The 21894-nt window shown below is 39.0% G+C and overlaps 1 protein-coding gene across 1 annotated transcript; it reads left to right on the forward strand.

The window, feature by feature from the left end:
- Nucleotides 1-694: 694 nt before the first annotated feature.
- Nucleotides 695-19901, forward strand: LOC132267242 (uncharacterized). The gene is made up of 10 exons (XM_059768343.1): nucleotides 695-922; nucleotides 1020-1048; nucleotides 1191-1237; nucleotides 1876-1941; nucleotides 3583-3623; nucleotides 4180-4316; nucleotides 13876-13966; nucleotides 17418-17489; nucleotides 18133-18248; nucleotides 19457-19901. Exons 1-10 carry the CDS (start codon nucleotides 843-845, stop codon nucleotides 19579-19581), a joined length of 804 nt encoding a protein of 267 aa, XP_059624326.1. The 5' UTR covers nucleotides 695-842; the 3' UTR covers nucleotides 19582-19901.
- The last annotated feature ends 1993 nt before the right edge of the window (nucleotides 19902-21894 follow it).

Consider the following 21894-nt stretch of genomic DNA (forward strand, 5'->3'; position numbering starts at 1 on the left):
GAGAAAAAAATTTGTTAGCGGGGCGGGCACGGGGCACAATATTTTTCAACGGGGCGGGGTTGGATATGAAAATTTAACCCGTCGCGGGTCGCGGGGCGGGCATTGACTTAACAAAAATTAAATGGGTCGGGGTGGGATTTAGGGAAATCCACTCCAAACCCGCCCCGTTGCCATCCCTAGGGGTTTAGTGGCAAAAACTTCAAAAGAAATGTTTCAAGTTGAGGGAAGTCTTTTGCAATTCGCCTAAGGGCAGAGTTACTTAAGGGCTAACCTTGGCCCAAGTCGAAACCTTTTTTTAAAAATATTACCACTGTACATAAGTTCATAACCCGATCCATATGTAATATTACTGTTTCTCTTAATCGAGTCCATACACCATACTAATCTTCTTCTTAATCCAATCCACTTTGCAATTTGAGACCCTTCCACAATGTCCTGCAAACTAATTTAACCAAACATCAGCAGCATTAAGCAAAATATTTTTGCAGCAGACATTTGATTAGTTTTATTTAGTGCAATTTTATTAATTTATTAATTTAAACTTTTATGTCAAAATGTAGCTTAATGCTATAATTTTTCCATCGTATTTGAGGAAGAGTTCGAATTGGCCGTGGGCAAAAAGTGTTTGTAAGTATATGTTTTTGCCCAAGTAAAATTGAAAAAAAATTTATGCTTTTATTAGTGCGTCAAAGTCGGCCTAAAACTGAAAAGCCTCAACCATCTCTATCGGCGCACGGTAGTGAAAACACAAAGGGCAACCTATAAATTTTGCGCACAACAGCCAAAGGCTATTCCAAACACAGTCACACTTTGTTCTCGCTCGTCTCAACCTTCACCCAAAAATGGGTCACAACAAGCCAAGGCGATACAGAAACCAACAATCGCATCGAGCTCAATCCAGTCGCACCCATCAAGTTTCTGGGTAACCCATTTTCCTGTTCAATCTTAATTCAACTCCATGCTCTTCAATTTTAGCGTCTGATGTGTTAATAATCACTGGTCACTTTCTAATTTTTCAGGGACGATGAGTCTCTCCCAATCGAACCAGGTATCAACTTCATCACGTTTATGTATATATGTGTACTGTGTGTATTTATGTATATATGGATGTGTTAAAGGTGTTTGATATAATGCGTCTGTGGAAGGCTGTTTTGATGTTACGCCTCCTGACAAGTTTCCTTTTATTGCAGAAGCTGAAGATGAGCCAACGGTTCCTAAAATTCAGCTTGCAATGTGGGTATGTATGTATTTGTGTATTTTGTAGTTGGGTAAAGGAATAAAGTTGAATCATCTCTGAATTATTTGGTCATCAAGTCAGAATGAATTTGTGTGTGTTCCAAAGCATGGTTGTGGTTTATTGCAGTTGCAACTTGCATAAATGAAAATTTTCTTCTTTTTGGCTGTTCTTTTTTTTTTTTTTGGGTATTTTCACTTAATTTCAAAAAATCCAATTAGTAATTTAATTGCACAAGTCTTTGGTAATTGTTGCCCATCTTTACGGCCATTGTTCACTTTTTGTGTTTGATAGAAATTCAAGACATGTACAATTACTGATTCTTCACCTTTTTCAATGAATGCGACAAATATTAATTGTTGTTCTTCCTCTTAAATTGACAAGTATGCACATGAAGTCCAAAGTAATAGGGAGAAAATTTAGAAGGTTTTCTATCTTGACAAAGATCATATATATATATATATATATACATATGTACATATACATATATAAATTACAGAAGTTATAAGATTGTGCACTTTGCCTTTTGTTAATGTTAAGGAGGATCAAACCTCATACAGAAACTTAGATCTTTAATTCTGTTTTGTATACTTTTTTAACTTGTGATTATTCATCTAATTGGTGCTGTTATTTTGGTTCAGGATTTTGGGCAATGTGATGCGAAAAGGTGTACAGGGCGCAAGCTTGCAAGATTTGGTTTGTTGAAAGAAAGTATCTGTTTAACATGCATGTTTTGATTGTAATGTATTAGAAATGTCTAGATTCCTCTTTTCTTGTCCAGGCTGATAGAACATTCTTATCCTATTTTCAGCACAAATGCAGCAATTTTCTTATTTTTATGCAAGAGCAATCTTATTATGTCTATCAGATATTGCTAATAATGAAATGAGCAAAATCAAATTATGAGCTATAAGCCTATATCTTTTTATAGTAATTGGAGTGTTCGGCTGGCACAGAAAGAATCAACAGCTCTCTCTCTCTCTCTCTTTTTTTTTTTTTTTTCCTCAGAGCAAGATGGAGATGAGATGTCTATTAACCCCAAGGGGTTGGCTCAAGTGGGTAACTAACTTGGCCATGGTGCCTCGTGAAGCATCACGTTTGAGATTCGACTCCTCTTTTGTGCAAACAATTCCTTGTGGGGGGTGTATCAACTAGGAAAAAAATAGATTAGATGTCTATTATTTTATTTGTCCTCATTATCATTTCAAATTTTATGATTATTAAAAGTTATTAAATTACTCCTGGTATATAGAATATGGGATTTTGCTATGTCTATTCTGAGGAAATTTTTAAATCAAAGGCATTTGTCCTAATTTCAACCAAGAAGCATGGGTCTCTTAATAGCAATGACTATGTAAAGGAGGAATATATTTTGTTAAAGGGAGATCAACAAATTAATTTAGAACGATGAGGGGGCCGTACTCCTCAAAGGACGCTTGTAAGTCTGAATTGCTCCTGGCTGTGGAATTTGTTGATCTTAGAATCCTGTAGAAGTTACAGTCCACTCTCTCAAGAGATAAAGACCTCTTTGAGAGTTAGCAGGTATAAGATGGGAAGGAGGAATCAGCATGAGATTTGCAGGATATGTAAGAATATGATGGTAATACTCTGTATTATGTTTTGTGTCAATAATGCCGTTTGTAGTAGCCAGTTTCTCGGGCTTATTGGCCCTTTTTATAGTGAGGGTATGCCCTACCCTCACATTGCTCTATTGTGTAATTGCAGTTTTGTTCTATGAAAGTTTTACTCGGGGAAAGAAAAAAAACGGCCTCTTTGAAAGTGTCTCGAACTTTCTGGTGGCCTAGACCACCATTTTAGTCCACTGATGACATTTCAAAAATAACTCCCCATGGGATTGTTAAAAGTGAGTATTTTGACCCTGTCCAAAGGATGTGCAGTCTGATTCCATGCCTAAGCTTTTCATCATCGGCTGTGCACTTCGGGAAATTATTTTGCTGTTATGGTCCCTTTAGACGTCTTAGTCAATGTATATCAGACGGCAGCAACCTTTATTTGATATTCTATAAATGTCCAAGTATCTCAAGACATTAGAAAATACTTTATCAACCTAATTCAAAGTTGATTACAGTGCTTGATTTAATTGACTAAGATGCCAGCTGCCTTTGCCCTTTGGTTATTGAGTCTGAAACGTTTTTGCAAATTAATGATGTATAACTAATTTGGGTTGATTTGAGTTGTGATAATCAAGATTCTTGTTTTGCACCAACTTGTGTAGACTATAAACATCAGTCTACCATTTTTGCACTAGGCCAATAATTTATGCAGCTCACTCGTTTTTGCATGTTATTTGTTTTAACCATTAATGATGACTAAACATTCTCATGCAGGAGTTGCGCGTCAGTAATGGTTTTGGAGGCATTGTTTTGAGGTATTAACACAGAATTCATTTGAAAATTGTGCCATTATACGTTTGTGGTCATCATGGAAACTGTTGTTTCTTTTATGTTAACAGTAACGAAATGGATATCTTTGCCATTCTTGGATACCAACTAGGTATTCTGATCCGTTTTAAAAAGAAAACATTACTTTCTTCCCGTCTTCAAGTTGGATAGTCCGTAACATGTCATATGATGAACTCTATAATCCTATAATAGCTTGATAAAACTGGAACTTTTTCAATCTGCCTGCCTCCTTCATATAACTGTGCTCGGAAGAGTGTGATCAGTCAGTGAAGGCATCCATTTTAGTTAGCCTTTATTGCTTTCCCTGGTGAAGGGAACTGGTTGAGCTACAGATCAATTAACTTTACACTGTTCTTCTTATTACCTGTACCAAGCGGTCTATAGTTCTCATACAAACTTAATTGGTTTACATCGCTTTTCATGGAAAGTGCTATACATAAGCACCCATATGTTTATGTTCTGGTTTTTAATTAGTCCACACACACACATATTTACTATTTTATGTGTTCTCCATATTTTCAGTCCTGCTGGGAAGCAATGTGTCTCAAAGGAAGATTATGTCTTAATGAAGAGGAAAGGATTAGCTGTTGTGGATTGCTCGTGGGCACGCTTGGATGATGTTCCTTTCACAAAGCTGCGTTGTGCTGCACCTCGTCTCCGTATGAATTTTAAATAATTTATTCATAGGCTTCTTATATAACATGCACACCTCTTTGCACTTATATATATTTTGCTAGCTAATGTATGGATATCCTGTAAATGTCTCAGATTGTATTAATTTAGTATATTGTCCTTTTGAATTTTTAATCATCTTAAATGCGAAAAAGTTAAGCATTAAACATGATATAGTGACAAAAGTAGTGCATGTCTTATGAATCGATTTTGGCTAACAACAAATTGTAATGCAGACAACCAGTATGTTTCTATTTCATGATTGCCACTTGATGTAGGACAAGGATAGCCTCAAATAGTTGAAATAAAAAGGAGTTTATTGGCTGAAAATTCTAATAAACAGCATTGGGGTTCAGGAAGTGTTAGTAGAGGGAAAGGACTGAAAATAACAAAAAAAACCTATTGGCATCACACCAATAGAAAACAAAAACTTATTGGAATCACTCCAACATGGCCTAGGAATCACACCTAGAGAAGGCCTCACACCCTCATATCTTGTGAATCACTCAAAAAGAATTCTCAAAGACTTTTTTTATTCATTCATTCGCTGCCTCACCAAGTTTACATCATACCCTTCTTATAGCAACTTATGACCCTTGGATTACCCTATAACTGAGGTAATCAAAAGTTGACTCTAGCATAATAAAAGAAATCACCCCATAATTGAGGTAATCAATATTTGACTCTAGGATTACCCCATAATTGAGGTAATCAATATTTGACTCTAACATAATAAAAGTAATTGCTACTAATTGACGTTAGTTACCATAATTATTCAGTTTTGACCTAATCCCCCCAATTATGAAAGACTGCAAGTGGACCCCACTTCACCTAACATGTGCCAAATCAAGGCTTGAGCTCTAGAATAATTTCCCACGCCTTTTATACATTTTAAAAGGCTGCTGCCACTGTCCTTTACTTGCTGCCACTGTTCTTTACCACCACTTTTGTGTTTTTAACATTATAACAATTCAAGACAAAAGGATTACTCAAAATAACCATTTTGGTGTTTAGGATTATTAATAGGAAAGAATAGGGAGAAAGATGATAATGTGATGAGTAAGATTGGAGTAGGTTGGACAAAATGAAGACATGCTAGTGGTATTCTATGTGGTAAACAAATATCAAATAAGTTAAAAAAAGAAAACTTTGTAGGATGATTATTAGACCAGTTATCTTATACAGAGGAAAGGGCGTTAAAAAAGAAACAGAATCTAAAATGAGAATGGTGAGATGGACGATAGGATTGACTAGAAAAAATTGGGGTTAATAACCAATGTGTAAGCCTGTAAGAGAAAAATTAGGAGTGATGCCTATTAGTGATAAAACAAAAGAAAGTGGGTTTAGATGGCTTGGACACATACATTATAGACCCGTATAATATGGGATAAAGGTAAGGATGATGATGATAATGATTTCTAGAATATTTAATAATTAGAATGCTCGTTATTCCCATAATGGACATTACTTTATTATTCAAAAAATGAAAATGAACAATAGTAGCTAATGACATGAATGTTCCACTTCGAAGGGAGACCAACTCTCTTGCTGTTATACGCAGAGTGTCTGTGATGAACTGTTGGCACCAGTCCTACATTTTAAACTTTGACCGGGGTAAAAGGCAATGTACAATCGTTTACAGTAGCATTTATCATTCATTTATGGAATATTCAGACATTTGACACAAAACACTAGAAATTGAAATAAATAACCACACATGATAGTTAAAGGTTATTGGCTGGTGTTGACCTTGTCAATGTATGGTGCTAGGAGGGGTGGAGATCTAACCTCAGACGTTAGTGTTAGTACCTGGTAATGAGTTTATATCATTGCACCAAGTAATCACCTAACATATGACAATTCCCACATAGTTTACTTCTTTTTCACATGTTTATGATGTCAATAGATAATGATATCAAAAGGAAATGAGATGAAAGGATAGTCTAACATGTGTATTTGTTTATGAAAGTGGAGGGAAAAGGAAGGATTAATCAAACTACAAATGTCTGAACTCAAAACATCCATGAAGTCGTAGCAGAGATGCGGCCGGTGTCCACTACTCCGACCAGTCACCAGAGTCATAAACTCCGGTGAAATCTTCTGTTACTTTCCTTCACGTTTCTCTTTCTCTATTGGTTTAGGTGTTTGTGGTGGATCGAGGTTTTTTCGGTTGCTTTCATGAGAGCTCTCGACGGTTAGAGGCCGTCATTTTTGGAGGTCGCTAGTCTTCCTTGTCTGGATATGAAAGGTGAGGTGGAGTGCTTCTCTTCTTCCAGTGATTATGTGTTTAGGGTGGACAATTACAGCACTTCTTCTCGCGAACGTACGCTTAGGGTTTGTCTTGTTGGGAGATTTGATAAAGAGGTGGGGACTCTTGAAAATATTGAAGAGTGGGCTATGAGGACTTGGTTGATCTTGGCTAGTGTTAGGGTTTCTACTTAGCCCGATGGGCTTTTACTGTTTCGCTTCCCGTCGGTCATGGAGGCTGTGAAGGTTCTCGATTACGGAAAGAAATCATGGGGAGATGCACAGTTGTACATTGACTACTGGTTTTACATTGTTGGGTGCTTTGGGTTAAGAAAGAAGGACAACCGCCGGAGAATCATCGTACATAGGCTTCCTCTTCACCTATGGTGTTAGAAACTCTTTGTTGCTGTTGGGCATCTTTGTGGTGGCTTCCGGGACGTCGAGGTGTATGAGATGAGCAATACGGAGAGGATCGTCATCACTATGAGTGAAGGTGGTGTGATCCCGGAGTCCATTATCGTGGAGGACAGTCAGTGGGCCTTTCGCATCTCTCTCACAGAGGAAATCGCCCCTTCTCTCGAGCCAATCTCCAAGGCCGGATCTAACATTTGAAACCTTTGGAGGCGACGGATAGAGGGGCACGATCGTCCCGCAGATCGGGAATCGGAGTTGGGTGTGAACCGGCGATTCACTGGAAAGATTTTCCAGGTAGTCGGATGCAAGGTCAGGGACGAGTGAAGACTCACGCACTGGTGGCGAGTGGGAAGGAGAATATGGCCAGAGGGACACGTGGTTGGAGGACGGCTACCCCCCGTTATAGGTGGAAGCCAGCTAATGGTCCACATGACTTGGCACGCGAGGCGTTTGGAAATTTGAATTCTCCTTCTGATGGGCTTGGTAGGAGTGGGCCTACCCAACATGGGCTTGCGAAGGTTGCTTTGAGGGCTGATGGCAGGGTTGGGCATTTTAGGCCCAATTTGGTTGGGTCATCATCTTTTTCTGGGTTTGGACATGAAGGATCGTGGGCCATGAACGGGGCTAGACAGGTTAGTCCGAAGATTTTAAAGCCTTCTTTTCCTTCTCGGTCTTCTCTTGCTAAGCCCACACACTCCAAAACTAAAGTTGTTTGTTGTCTATTTCCATCACTGGGCTGTAGCCCAGCCCATCTCCTGGATTAGCTTCTAGATGTGATTCTCACAGACTCCTTGACTCGGCACAACCGAAGGAAGATTTGAGACACTGGTCACAAGCGGAAAAGGAGAATTGCGCAAACGTGAGTTCGAACATGATGACGGGTACTGGACTGAGATCGAAGACGTTTAGGCATGGTGAGTGTTGTCAGAATCTGCTCTCTGATAACAGATTTGGGTTGCTTCAGTCAGGTTCTTTTTGTGAGGATGATACTCGCAGCTGTGACTCCATCAAAGAGGCGGCTTTTCTTCGGGTATGTCGCATTAGTCTGGCAAAAGATGGACAAGGAATGACAAGCAAAAATGGGTCGCCCGAAAGGCAGCCCCAAAACTTGGTACGAACCACTCATCTTCCTCTTGGTATTCTCTCTCTGCTCCCTCTTCTGTCTCTTCTCCTTCTCGTGGGGTGATGAGGAGGGAGCTGGCAGAGGCTCGTGATGGGAAGCCTCGGTTGTTGTCACCAGTGATGGAGGTGGATTCCGTTGTCGAATTGTTGGGCACGGATGTTTCTGGGTGTGGGGATTTTGGACCGTCAGAAAGGGATGGGACGGTCAATTTGTTTGTGGATGAGGGTATTGATTGTTGTGATGGGCATGACCCCTCCTGTCCTTGTTCTGATTTTACTTCCTCTCAGTTTGGCTCTTCTGAGTATGATTTGAGTGGGCTGTCTGAGCCTCAGTTGGGGTTGCGTTCACCAATGGGTGATGCTCTGGTGTCATCTGAGACTGATGTGACAGATTTGTTGACAGTTTGTGTGGGCAAAGACTTTCGCATAACCCTCAGTGATGATGCAGCTTCTCTGTTGATTAAGGAATTGCAGAAACACAGGCACCAGAACGATTTGCCTAAGGTTGATGCAGATCCTTTCACTGTGGTTCATGAAGGTGGGGTGGACAGCTCTAAGGACTGGAAGTCTTGTTTTGACGAGGCTGAGGAGACTGAGGAAGGAGATGAGGGAGGGAGGGAGGGAGTGGGGAAGACCAGGGTGGGTCTCTTAACATGATTTTGTGGGAGGAGTGTCACTCTAATTTGGGGATTGTTGACCCTCTGGCGGTTGTGCGTTCGGAGGGTTTGGATTGCGATGTTGATAAGCAGGAGTGTGGTGACTTAGGCAAGGAGTGGGTTTTGGCTAATATCGGGGTCACCAGTGAATTCTTGGGGGTCTCTTGTAATGATAATCGGGATCAGGCCTTAGCAATTCTTCAGGCCACGGTGGAGGGGAAGGAAGGGGAGATGATCGAGTTTTCTAGAAGGAGGAATAGAAAAAAGAAGATTCAGTCTCCTTGGAGAGGGGAGAGGGAGCTGAGAAATCTGTGTTCTGATGTGAACTACGATAGGAAGCTTGTGGGAGAGGTGGAAAGAGGGTGTGATAAGGAGGGAGGGAGGGAGGGGTTTGGGGGAGGTGGGTGATTTTGACTTTCCATGAAGCTACGAATCTTATTTTGGAATGTTCGTGGTCTCAATGACCCGGGCAAGAGGAAGGTGGTGAAAATGGCAGTGAGAAAATGGGGGGTCCATTTGGTGTGTCTCTAGGAATCAAAGATTGAATCTATGACTGACCGTGGGGTTAAGAGTCTTTGGGGAAATAGGTTCGTGGAGTGGGTGACCCTAAATTCAGTAGGGACTTTTGGAGGCATTCTTCTCATGTGGGATAGGAGATGGATGGCAAAGGTGGATGTTTGTAAGGGGCACTTTTCTCTGTCTTGTGTCTTCAAGATGGAGGAGGGTTTCTCTTGGATCTTCTCTGGTGTGTATGGGCCGGTGGCGGTGGATGACTGTGATAGGCTAGTTTTGTGGGAGGAGCTTAGTGGGGTGAAGGGGAGGTGGCCTCTTCCTTGGTGCGTGGCAGGAGACTTTAATGTGGTGAGATCCCCGTCGGAGAGATCTACTGGGGTCATGGACTTCGGCTATGATTCTTTTTTCGGAGTTTGTTGATGTTCATCAGCTTATTGATCTTCCGTTAGAGGGTGCTGCTTTTACTTGGCCCAGTGGGAGGTAGATGCCTACTTTTTCCCGCTTGGATAGATTTTTGATCTCTAGAGAATGGGAGGAGAAGTTTCCGGATGCTGTTTAGGTCGCTCTGGCTAGGGTTACGTTAGATCACATTCCTTTGGTATTGGACTGTGGAAGGTTGAGTCCATGTCGTACCCCCTTAAGATTTGAGAATATGTGGCTTAGAGTGGTGGATTTTTAGGGGTTGGTGCGGTCTTGGTGGGAGGAGGATATGGTTGTGGGAACTTCGAGCTTCATTTTAGCAGGGAAGCTTTGCCTTCTAAAAGATAAGCTCAAAAAATGGAATAAGGAGGTGTTTGATAATCTGGAATGGAGGACGAATAGAGCCCTCGCTGACATTGCAGAGTTAGACAGATTGGAAGTAGTGAGTGGTCTTGTTGAGTCTCAACGTAATAGGAGAGCAACTTGTCAGGCAGAATGTGGCGAAATTGCGGTTTTGGAGGAAATCTCGTGGCGACAAAAGTCTCGGGCCTTGTGGCTCAAAGAGGGTGACAGTAATACTAAGTTCTTTCATCGTACCGCTAATGCCCATAGGAGGGGCAACCACATTGGGTGGATGTAGTGTGAACGGAACAATGTTGAGTTTGAGGAGTAAGTGCGTACTGGGGTCGTTTCTTTCTATCAGAGGTTGTACACTGAGCCTCTTCATTGGAGGCCACGTCTTGATGGTCTTCATTTTGATTTTATTTTAGTGGAGGATAAGGAAGGACTTGAGAGACCCTTTACGGAGGAGGAAGTTCTTTTGGCGTTGAGGATTTGTAATGGCGACAAGGCTCCAGGTCCGGATGGTTTCACTATGAGGTTCCTTCTGGAGAGTTGGGAGGTGGTTCGACTGGAGGTTATGGGCACTTTTCATGAGTTCCATTGTAATGGGAGGTTCGAAAAGTCGTTGAATACTTCTTTTATTGCCCTTATCCCCAAGAAGGGAGGAGCAACTGATGTAAAGGACTTTAGACCCATTAGTCTGATTGGGTGTATGTATAAGCTGATCGCTAAAGTCCTTATGCTACGATTGAGGGAAGTTATGGACTGTGTTATTTCTGATTCTCAGAATGCGTTCATTGGGGGTAGACAGATCCTTGATTCTGTCTTTATTGCCAGTGAATGTGTGGATTTTAGCTCAGTAACGGGATTCCTGGAGTTTTGTGCAAGCTGGACATCGAGAAAGCCTATGATCATGTTTCCTGGAACTTTTTGTTTTATCTGTTAGAGAGGATGGGTTTCGGAGAGAAATGGAGGCGATGGATTGAAACTTGTGTCTCATCTGTCAGATTCTCGGTGTTGGTTAATGGGTCTCCATCCGGGCTTTTTGGCAGCTCTTGTGGTTTGAGGCAAGGGGACCCTCTCTCTTTTTTCCTGTTCATTATTGTTATGGAGGCTCTTAGTAGGTTGATGAGGAGGGCTGTGGACTTGGGGTTCATACGGGGCTTCAAGATTGGTTCAGACGCATCTTATCAGTTGGAAATTTCTCATTTGCTCTTCTCGGACGACACTCTGGTTTTTTGTGAGGCTGAGGTGCCCCAGTTGAGATATTTGCAATGTGTCCTTGTTTGCTTTCAGGTAGTCTCTGGGCTAAAAGTCAGCGTGGGAAAGAGCGTGATTGTATCTGTGGGGGATTTTCAGGAGGTGGGGGGGAAGCTGGGACTCAGTGACTGAGCGTTTCGAGAGAAGGCTGGCGGGGTGGAAGAAGCAATACCTTTCGAAGGGGGGAAAAGTTACTCTGGTGAAGAGCACTTTATCTAGCCTTCCAACTTATTTCCCTCTGCTGTTCTTGGAAGACTTGAGATGCTTCAGTGGAATTTTTGTGGGGCGGTAGAGGAGAGGAGTTTAAGTATCATGTTGTTCGATGGGAGTAGGTTTGCAGGCCTTTCAAGTTGGGAGGCCTAGGGATTAGGAGATTGGCCCCTTTTACCAGGGCCCTCCTAGGCAAGTGGCTTTGGAGATTCAGCAGTGAACGACATAGGTTATGGAGAAAGGCTATTTCTTGTCGGTTTGGGGAGGAGAGGGACTGGTCAAATCGTTGTCGATGTGGGGGTTTGGAAATCCATTGGGAGAGGTTGGGATGAGTTCTCAAAGCACATTAGATTCAGAGTCCGGGAAGGAAGGGATATCCGGTTTTGGGAGGATGCTTGGTGCGAGGACCGTCTTTTGTCTTGTCTGTACCCGAGGTTGTTCAGGATTGCTGTTAATAGACATGCTATGGTTGCTGACTGCTATCGCCTTGATAGCGGTAGGTTGTCTTGGGATGTACAGTTCCGGCGATCCTTTCAGGATTGGGAGTTGGATGATGTCATTGGTTTGTTGGATCTTATGTATAGACAGGAAGTGGATGGCACAGGGTCAGACTCCTTGACTTGGACGCTTTCTCCTCAGGGGACGTTCCAAGTTCGGTCCTTTTTTCACCAGCTTTTAGGTTTTCGTGGCTCCACCTTCCCGTGGAAAACGGTTTGGCGCTCGAAGGCTACTCTTAGGGTGGCTTTCTTTGTGTGGACTGCTATTTGGGGCAAGATCTTGACTCTGGACAACTTGAGGAAGAGACGACATGTTATCGTTAACCGGTGTTGTTTGTGTATGAATGATGGAGAGTCTGTGGATCATCTTCTCTTGCTCATGATTGCTGGAGCCTTTTGTTGTGTCTCTTTGGTGTTCAGTGGGTTATGCCCTGGACTTCAAGGGATTTGATTGATGGTTGGAGGGGCCAAAGGGTGGGAGCGCGTGCCCGTAATTTTTGGAGGGTGATTCCCTTTTGTATTTGGTGGAGTCTTTGGAAAGAACGCAATCGAAGATCTTTTGATGGGGAGGGGACCTCCATTGGGGATCTGAAGTTCGCTATTCTTTGGTCTCTTTTTAGTTGGGGTATGGGGAGAGATTGTAATTATTTGGATGAGATTATGGACTTTTTTGGGTCGTTGGGTCCATAGATCTCATTTTCTTTTCTTCGTTTTTGTACAGCTCTTGGGACGCATTCCCCTTTTAAACGCTTTCTAATACATTTTTACTTATCAAAAAAAAGAAGAAGATAATGATATCAAAATTACATTAATTAGGACATGGAACTGTGTATCTTTAGGATACCAGAATGTAAGGGTTAGAGCGAGTGCAGGAGCGGGAGTCGCAAATTCAGAAATACAATGAGATGAAGAGTGGCTCTGAAGTGTTCATGCCCTTATCTATGATAACATTTATATATACTTGTAATTATAAACTCATATACAAGATATATATATATCCCTTCTTGAACACAAAGGTCCATAGCTGATAAGATGGTTTGCGGCTGGATACGACATCATATAGGTCTTGACTATGAAACATGGACACATATACGAGATACAAATACAATATGATCCAAAACAATGATATGATAAATTTTTTTTTAGGAAAAAAATTGATACAAATATGGTAGGGATGCAAAGAAGTATGCATGTGTGTATATTTTGTATGTATGTACATATGTATAAGAAGTAAAATATATATATGTATCTATGCATACCTTAAAAGTAGTCATTATTTTGTCATAAATACATCTCTTATGGTTAACATTCACTGATAAAAAATTATGGTAAACAAGTACTTTTATAAATCTATCAAATATTATGTATTTCTAATTTACAACTTATGATATTAAAAGTCACATGAAAAGGCTGAGAGTTATGTTGCATGGACATTGTTTTTGGACTTAATTAGATATCGTATATTCTCATTATATCCCATTCTTATTTTTAAAGAAAGTCCAAGTTTTGAATTACTTCTCTAACAATTACTTTACTTGAAATAATGTATTTTAACGTTCAAGATGTGTGTCAGAAGGTCATGTAGTATGTATCAGATCATGTTTGAAAACAAAAGAATCAATAGAAGTATCGGACACGTATTCACATGCACCCAAGATGTATTACCCTCCAATACGTATGCAATAGTGATACAACTCCTTGTAGAAACATTGGTACTTCAGACTAGAGAGGTGATAAATGTAAAATATTGAATCTTGTGTTGGTGATTATTATGCTTACTTTATTCATGATCATGTGTGGAATTGTTATTTTGTGTTCTTTCCCAGATTTTGTGTCTAAAATTAACAAATTATCTGGAATTTCAGTACCATGGTTGGTAGCAGCAAATCCCGTAAATTATGGTCGACCATGTCAACTATCTTGTGTTGAGGCGTTATCTGCAGCTTTATTAATATGGTACCAAAATTTATGCTCTTCCATGAGTTGATTTTCTTTTATTTGGGTGCTAACTGATATGTAGTATTTAGGTAAATATCTCTTTGAGAAATAATCTTTTGTTGTTGAGGCAAGCATTCAGATGCTGGACCCCATTTGTGGACACTTCAAGATATAGAGAAAAACCTTTGTTTGACCTGACATGACAAAATGAACACACCATGACATGATAATGGCTATGAAATATAATATACCTCTATTGGCTGACACTTGCCCAACGGGCGTCTCTTACAAAAGAAAGAGAAGTGGATTCCTTGGTTTTTGAAAGTTACAAAGATTATTGCTTAATATATTTCTATGCTACATGAATCATGAATGTTTCAAATATATTCATTTAATAATGTTTCACATACTTCATGTCTATAATAACTATACTAGCCTTGGTTGTTAAAAGGTTCGAGAAGATTTAGACATATTTCTTATGTGTTGGTATGATTGGGTTTGCCAATGGATCGGATTCTACTATAATCCAGATTTGGCGAGAGACTTGTGGTCTGTTATGTTTAATCCTATTATTTTATTAATTATTAACTAATCATGATCTGATTTGACAATATTCCTTCATGTAGTAAATATATACATATTATACAAGTGTATAAATAGTACATATTTATATTTATATAATTTATTATGGTCAATATTTAATAAGACTACATTATCAAGATTTGTTTCTAATTATCTACTTCATTTATTCTGTAAAATTCCTTGTTGAATATATCCTTTGAACGGGATGGACGATTGTTAACCTTTGATTCGAATTAGCGCCTTTTGATTAATGGGTTTATTCCATTAATAGTTTATTGCTGGATCAGATCTGAGTCACTACTGATCCTTGTTATGGAGGAGTTCAAGTACCATCTCATGGCATGGAAGACAATTCTGGAAGGATTGGAGTGAGGTCTTTTCTGCAGTTCAACCAAAGTAAAAAAGGCTGTGAAGACGTGGTGGAATCTGACAGTATACAGAGGAATGTAGTGGAGGGAAAATTTGGGGACAATCTTGGGGATGGACCTTTATGGAGGTTACAAGCTTCATATGAGGTTGGGCTTTGGAAGAACATGAGAAAATGGTGGAGGTACTCCAAATAAGTTAGTTCTATGATGGGCGATGGTCAAGGAGGATCGTGATTCTTGTGCGGGGATATTGACGTTAAGGTAATATTTGTGGAACTTTACAGAATTTTTGAATTAAGGAACGCTTGTTCTAATTATGTCCGATTCTCAGAGAATGGAGTGGTGCAAGCGCAGAGGTCATTCAGAATTCTTCTTTGGACCCTTTCTAGTTTTTCTTGTTTGTCTGGGTCACAGAGGATGCTTTGATTTGAAATTCTGACGAACGTGGAATATTTGGAACATGGAACAGTTGGATTTTGATCATTTTGTAGAATGCTTTGTGTGGTAGGTAGATTCAGGTTCCCTTAAAAAGGTATTTAGAATTTTGAGGTACCTTGTGAAGTACCTTTCTTTGTTCGGATTACTGCCTTCCTTGGAGGTAATCCTGAATTTTGGAAAATTTGGGTAGGAGAGAAAAGTTCACCCCTACTTGATGCTGCATTTACAAGAGGGTTGAGGAGAACACTCATCATCTCATCCTTCATGTTGAGGCAGTGTGAGATTTGTGGTGTGTGTTTTATCTTTGTCCGGTGTGTACTAAGGTCATACCTTGGTTTCGGCCGTGGGCCACACGTTGCTGTAACAGTAGAGTTTGTCACGTTTGATGGGATACACATTTATGTCTTATGTGGAGTGTTTTGCTGGAGAGGAATACTTTTGAGGATATGGAGTTGTATCAATACTTGATGCTTTTCATTTTTTAAATATATGGCCATGTCTCAGATTCTTTACATGTTTTTGTTCTTATTTTAAGTGTGTTGAGCTTTATAGGAGTCCGGCTTCTGGTTCCTTTATACTCATGTACACGGGTCAAGCCCTTTCTTCCAATTGTAAAACTTTTCACTAAAAGTTATGAAATATGGAATGCCTAATCCATCAAAGTGGGTGATGGATTTGCTCCTAATCTGTGGATTAGTTGGCTCAGATCAAATTCTGCAAAAATTGGCAAGTTCCTAGTCAACCGTGAATTTGACTTACGGCTTGTTTGGTTGCACGTTGACCTCATGTACCCATGTCTTCCATGGTCAAAATTTTCTTTTTTGACTGCTTTTGGCGTTAATCTTTAACTCTTGGAGTTTTAAATTAAAGATGTTGATTCTGCTGTACTGAAGGGTTGAACCTGATACATTTGCAATGGAAGGTTTGCACAGTGAAATAGAAGAGAGAAGATGATCCTCTGTATATTCAATCGTAAGTCATTACACAAGAACAAAATAATAATTTAATAAATATGCCCTAAAGGCTGACTAACTAAAAGAAAGGAAAAAGACAAACTTACCCCTAACAAATATAGAAAAGTATATAAAATACAACTCTCTAGCATAACCCACTTCCAACATTAATGCCTTGTTTGGTAGGATGAAAGGAAGAGGAGGAAGGGAAGGAAAAGGATGGAGTATGTCTCCATTCTTTGGTACAAGGGAGAGTCAGAGAGAAAGGATGGATGGGGCATCCGTCCTAGCCCACAATTTTTATCCATCCAAAATTGGACGGAAAAGAGGATGAAAGAGAAGGACAACTGTTATATATAATGTAGCTTGACATTATTACCCTTCAATGTGTTGTATTGTTTTGGACAATGAGGGTGTAATAGCAAAAAGTTATAAAACTACTCCGTCCCTTCCCTCTTACCGAACAATGAAAGGTGTCCACTCCTCTTCCTTCTACTCGACCAACCAAAGGATGGAATGACACCATCCCTTCTCTACAAGTTCTACGAGATAAATTTATATTTGTATATATGCAAACAGTAACTTCAAATGTATATACATAATCACTATAGACACTCTTTGAATTATTTGGTTTCTTAGAAATTGCTGTTCTTCCACTCCAAATATCTTTCTATTTTTGCTCTATGTTGTATCAACCAAAGTCTGGAAAGAAGATAGCAGAACTTTAAAAATCCAGTCAGTCCCCATGTCGTGAAATTTTGTGACTGGACAATCTGCCACTGACATCTGAACCCAAATCCAGTTTAACATATAATGTGGATTAATGGATCACACTTTTTTGCATATTATCATTATCAGCATATTTAACATAGTTTGCATTCTTTGACGGACCAACGGTTATCATTTTAATCCTCTACCATTTCTGACCTTCAACCTCTAGCAAGAATAATCCCCTAGTATCTTACACAGGCAATACAACTAATTTGGATGTGTAATTGACCTAATATGTGTGGTCACATTCACTTCTATGTTATATTCAGTTCTGTTAAACTTGTTGGCAAGAGTTGATTAAGTAATCTATCGAGCAATTCATTGTTAGTTTTACATTTCTATCATATGATTTAACAGTGGGGAGAAGGAAACTGCAAATTTATTACTAGGCAAGTTCAAGTGGGGTCATGCTTTCCTGTCCCTCAACAGGTACTTTCTACTTTTTTCTTACAGCATAAAGTTAATGTTGCAAAAAATATATATTCTGCCTGGACCTCAGATTTGTTGATTGTGTTTGTGTTTGCATGTGCTTGTGCACATCTGTGTGCTTATGCCTGCACTCGTGTACAAATACATTCTTTTAAAATATTTGTCAACCATCCAGTAGACTGAAATAGAGAAGATCGATTGGGACTTTGGGTATGGTTGACATGTTTTTCTTTTTATTATGATTTTTGTCATGGGTTTCGGTCCTCCTCGAGTGTGTCACTTGGTGGATGATTTGATTAATATGCTTATAAATGGAGATGATATAATTCTGTTGTGTCCTGTAAGATCTGAAGGCACAAATTCATTATTTAGAATAGAACCATTATAAAACAAACTTGCTGCAGGAAAATGTTACCACAAAATGAAATTGATATATATTGTGATTTTTAAACTATAATCTGTAAGCAATGTGCATTATAGATTTCAATTGCTTTTAAGGACACAATGGATTCATTTAAAATGATGTGTGAACTTTGTGTGATTCATAAGGTCCAAATGCTTCCCTTCCCAATATAATTATTAGCTATATATGTTCTTTCAACTCTTTCATCGTTTTGACTGTTGGCATATTTGACAAATGCAGGGAACTTCTAAAGGTATACTCTGAATGTGAAAATAGTGCTGACATTATTTCGGTTCAAAATGCTTGGCTTTCCCAACAACGCCAGCGGGTCCCAGAGGTTCCACCACTCACAGAAGGTACTGTTCTATTTTGCTCAAGAAAATTTTCCTTTACATTTCCCAAAAAGGCCATTTTATAAGTTCCCACAAAGGTAAAAATATATGTTGCCTAATCACTTGCGGTAAAAACGTCACACTTTTTATATTCAGCACATTACCCTACCAACAGGTTATATGATCCTCTTATTCAAACCCTGTGAGCTACACTGGTACCTTAAGACAACAATTTGTGATTCAACAGTTTCTTGTTGTTGCTTTAGTTCAATTCTATCATTATGCTTCTTTGAGAACCTTTTCTTTTTTGACAAATTGTTTATTTAAATATCTTTCTGTCCAACCTCAATCAAGCCACTGGCTTTTAGTTCTCCCCGTTATCTGCATCACCTAAACTCAACTGTATTGTTCATTATTGTGGATGGTTATTGGCCCTCAAAACACATTGAACCATCTGTACCAACTTTTTTAATTTGCTACCTACTCATGATACATTCAGTTTTACAACCCCCTTATTGTCTTTCTACTTACCCATCTTAGCAGAATGATGAACATGTTGCTCGCCCACCATTTGGTATTGTAAAGCATAACTAGTTTGCAGACTGTCTGATTTTTATCTTTTTTTCCTTCAAATATGTTGGTGCCCTTCCATAAATACACCCTTATTTTTCCTGCTTTAATCTATGTTGACATCATTATCCCATTCTCCTTTTAGATAATTAAACATCGATTACTGAACAATTATTCTTGGGCATATCCTGGCCATCACTTTTAATTGCTCTCCTTTTAATACTTGCCTTATTAAGTGTACATCTCTGCACTCTAAATCCAGTTTTTGGTTGAACCTTTTTTTATTTTAAAGCATCTTTGTGTTTAGCTTCACTTGGTCGTATGGTCATTGGTGGCATATTAAGTCAATAGGATGATTTAATGAACCTTTTCTTTTATAGGATTAGTCATGACACCCATACTCAACACATCAATGTACAGGCTTCACAGCAGTCATGGCTCTATCTTACATGTTATTTATCATGCTCATATATCCATGTACCCCTTACGAAACTGACATAATCTAGCTCATGCTTTTCTCTAAATTAATGAGGACACGAGATGGTTGTTCAATGATAATATCTTGTCTGAAAAATCAAGATGGTCACTGTAAGCAATTCAAAAGAGGTTTTAGGTTATAGTAACCTAACAATATGCTCACCTTTTTTTTTTGGCTGCTCCAGGAGCAGACGTGGTATCTCAAAGTGGAGATGAAGGCTCCTGTTATGATTCTGAAGACGGACTTCCGCCTCTTGAAAAGAATTTAAATCATTTGAACTTGGAGGAAAGCGATGAGGATAGTGAATAAATAGGTGTGAGAAGCTGGAACTCAGTGCTAGTTATATATATATATATATATACATGCTGCATCGTTGCACATGTGAAGTTCCCCAAGAATATGATGCTGTGTTTGTAAAATTTTCTCTAATAATTATCTGTTTGTGTTTTGGGCTTTGAAGATGTATTGGTATTTGATCTGAGTACTTATTTTTTTTTCCTCCCCGCGCAAAATGTTGCGTGTTTTGTTATTTGATATGATTTTTACTCTTGTTTACTTGAGTTGGGAGTGTACAACAAATGATTCTAGAGTTCTTATTGATACAATTACAAAAGTTGTTGCACTGAGTACCATTACTTGTGTCTTTTTAACTTACAAGTAGCATATTATAAATGATTACCCTAATAAACTTTAAATATGATTACCCTAATAAAATTTAAGTAATAATTTGTACGGAAATATTATGTAGTTGGTTCTCGTTACCTATGCACGAAAGAATTTCTAATTTCTCCCTCCATATCTTCTACAAGACAATAGGGGTAGCAATCGGCAACTGTGTGGTCACGAGTTGTTTAGTTATTGTCATTCATCACTTCAAAGTGCCATTGAACATTGCTTGACATTTTTGAAGGCTTGTTTTTCCATTTTAAAGCTTATGCCTTCTTATAAGTTGGCTAGGTACTCATGGCAACTGCTTATTGTACAATTCACAATTTCATTTGTCAAAATGCATTAGTTAATCGCATTTTTTTTATTGGTTTTTTTTTTTTTTTTAAAAAAAAAAAACTTAAATTCCATCATTTTATATAGGTTTTGAACTTTTGATATTGGTCCCTTTTTAAAAAACTTTAGAGATTGGTCTAATTTTCACAATTACATGTTGCTAGGGATTGTTGACTTATTTGATGGATGGAGAGGTTCCATATTCTTTTTTAAGTTAGATAAGAAATCCAATTGGTACTTGTGTTAAAGAAATAGGATGTGTCAAAGACAAGATTTTGAGACCGATCACTTATATGACAAAAAGGGGGTGCACGGTGTGTAAGGAAGGACCGTAGTTAGCTGACTTTTGATGAGTTGACGTATGAGTTGATTTTATTATCAGTAAGCCTGTTATAAATCAACAGTGCATGGAAACAGTTGCAGAGTTAGCTTTTGAAGATACTCCAATTTATACAGTGGGAGCAGACGGAAGCTTGCGGTACAAGGGACGACTAGTGGGATCTCTTGCAGACGATTTGAGGGAGGATGTGATGACTGAGACTCACAACTCCCAGTTCTTTATTTGTCCAGGTGGAGATATGATGCATCAAGTTGTGAAGTGGCAGTTTTGGCAGGCAGACATAAAAAGGGACATAGCTATTTTTGTCTCCAAATGTAGTATATACAAAATGGTCAAAATTGATTGTCAGAGACTGCTAGATTCTTTGCAGCTATTTCCTATACCGAAGTGGAAATGAGAGAGCATTTCGATGAATTTTGTTGAGGGATTTCCGACTACGCGCCAGGGTCATAATTCCATTTGGGTTATTGGTTAGTTGATTGATTAAATCAGCTTATTTCTTGCTTATCTACACCATTATCACTTTCAGAACAATTGGCGAAGCTTTACATTGTAGAGATTGTAAAGGTACAGGGCATATCATTGTCCATTATATTGTAATCTTATAATTTACAAGCTTAATGAACTAACGATTTTAGAGCTCGCAGTAGTGGTATCACCTTACGTAAGGAGAAGTGTTTCTTTTAAGAAAGCTTCCAGGTAGTTTAGTGTCTACTATAGTTCAGACACTAAGTTCAAACAAATGGAACTGTTTACGAGACAACATAGATGGATGGAAATGGTGAAAGATTCACACTTTTCATCAAGTATCACTATGTGGAAGCGAATGTGGAAGTAAATACTCTGAACAACCAATACAAGGATTAATCGTTCGGTCAGTTGTTGAGTTACCGATTGCGTTTATAGCATGTGTAATAATGACACCTACTACTATCAAGGAAATTAGGGAGGTTGACTTAAAATTTTGGAGCTGGCTAAGGAAAGTGTGTTACTTTACTCAGATAAAAGTTTAGAGTATCGGGGGACGATTGGTAGGTTCTGTAAATGATGTTATGGAGGTACGGGTGACTAGGTTGTATAGTTTATGATTTTCGATGCACCTAGAAGGTTACAAGGTACATCAAGATATCAAACGTTAATTTTGGTGCACGGGTACGGGTAGGGACACTCTCATAATTGTCTCTAAGAGTATTATCTGATAGAGGGGTGAACATTAATCATCAGAGATCATTGAGATTTTTGTAGCCACCTCCTACATCGGAATGGAAATTGGAACAAAC

This window comes from Cornus florida, unplaced genomic scaffold (genome assembly GCF_030987335.1).
Source record: "Cornus florida cultivar Cherokee Brave unplaced genomic scaffold, ASM3098733v1 CherokeeBrave_3.0.0_Hap2_Chr07, whole genome shotgun sequence".
Classification (NCBI taxonomy): Eukaryota; Viridiplantae; Streptophyta; class Magnoliopsida; order Cornales; family Cornaceae; genus Cornus; species Cornus florida.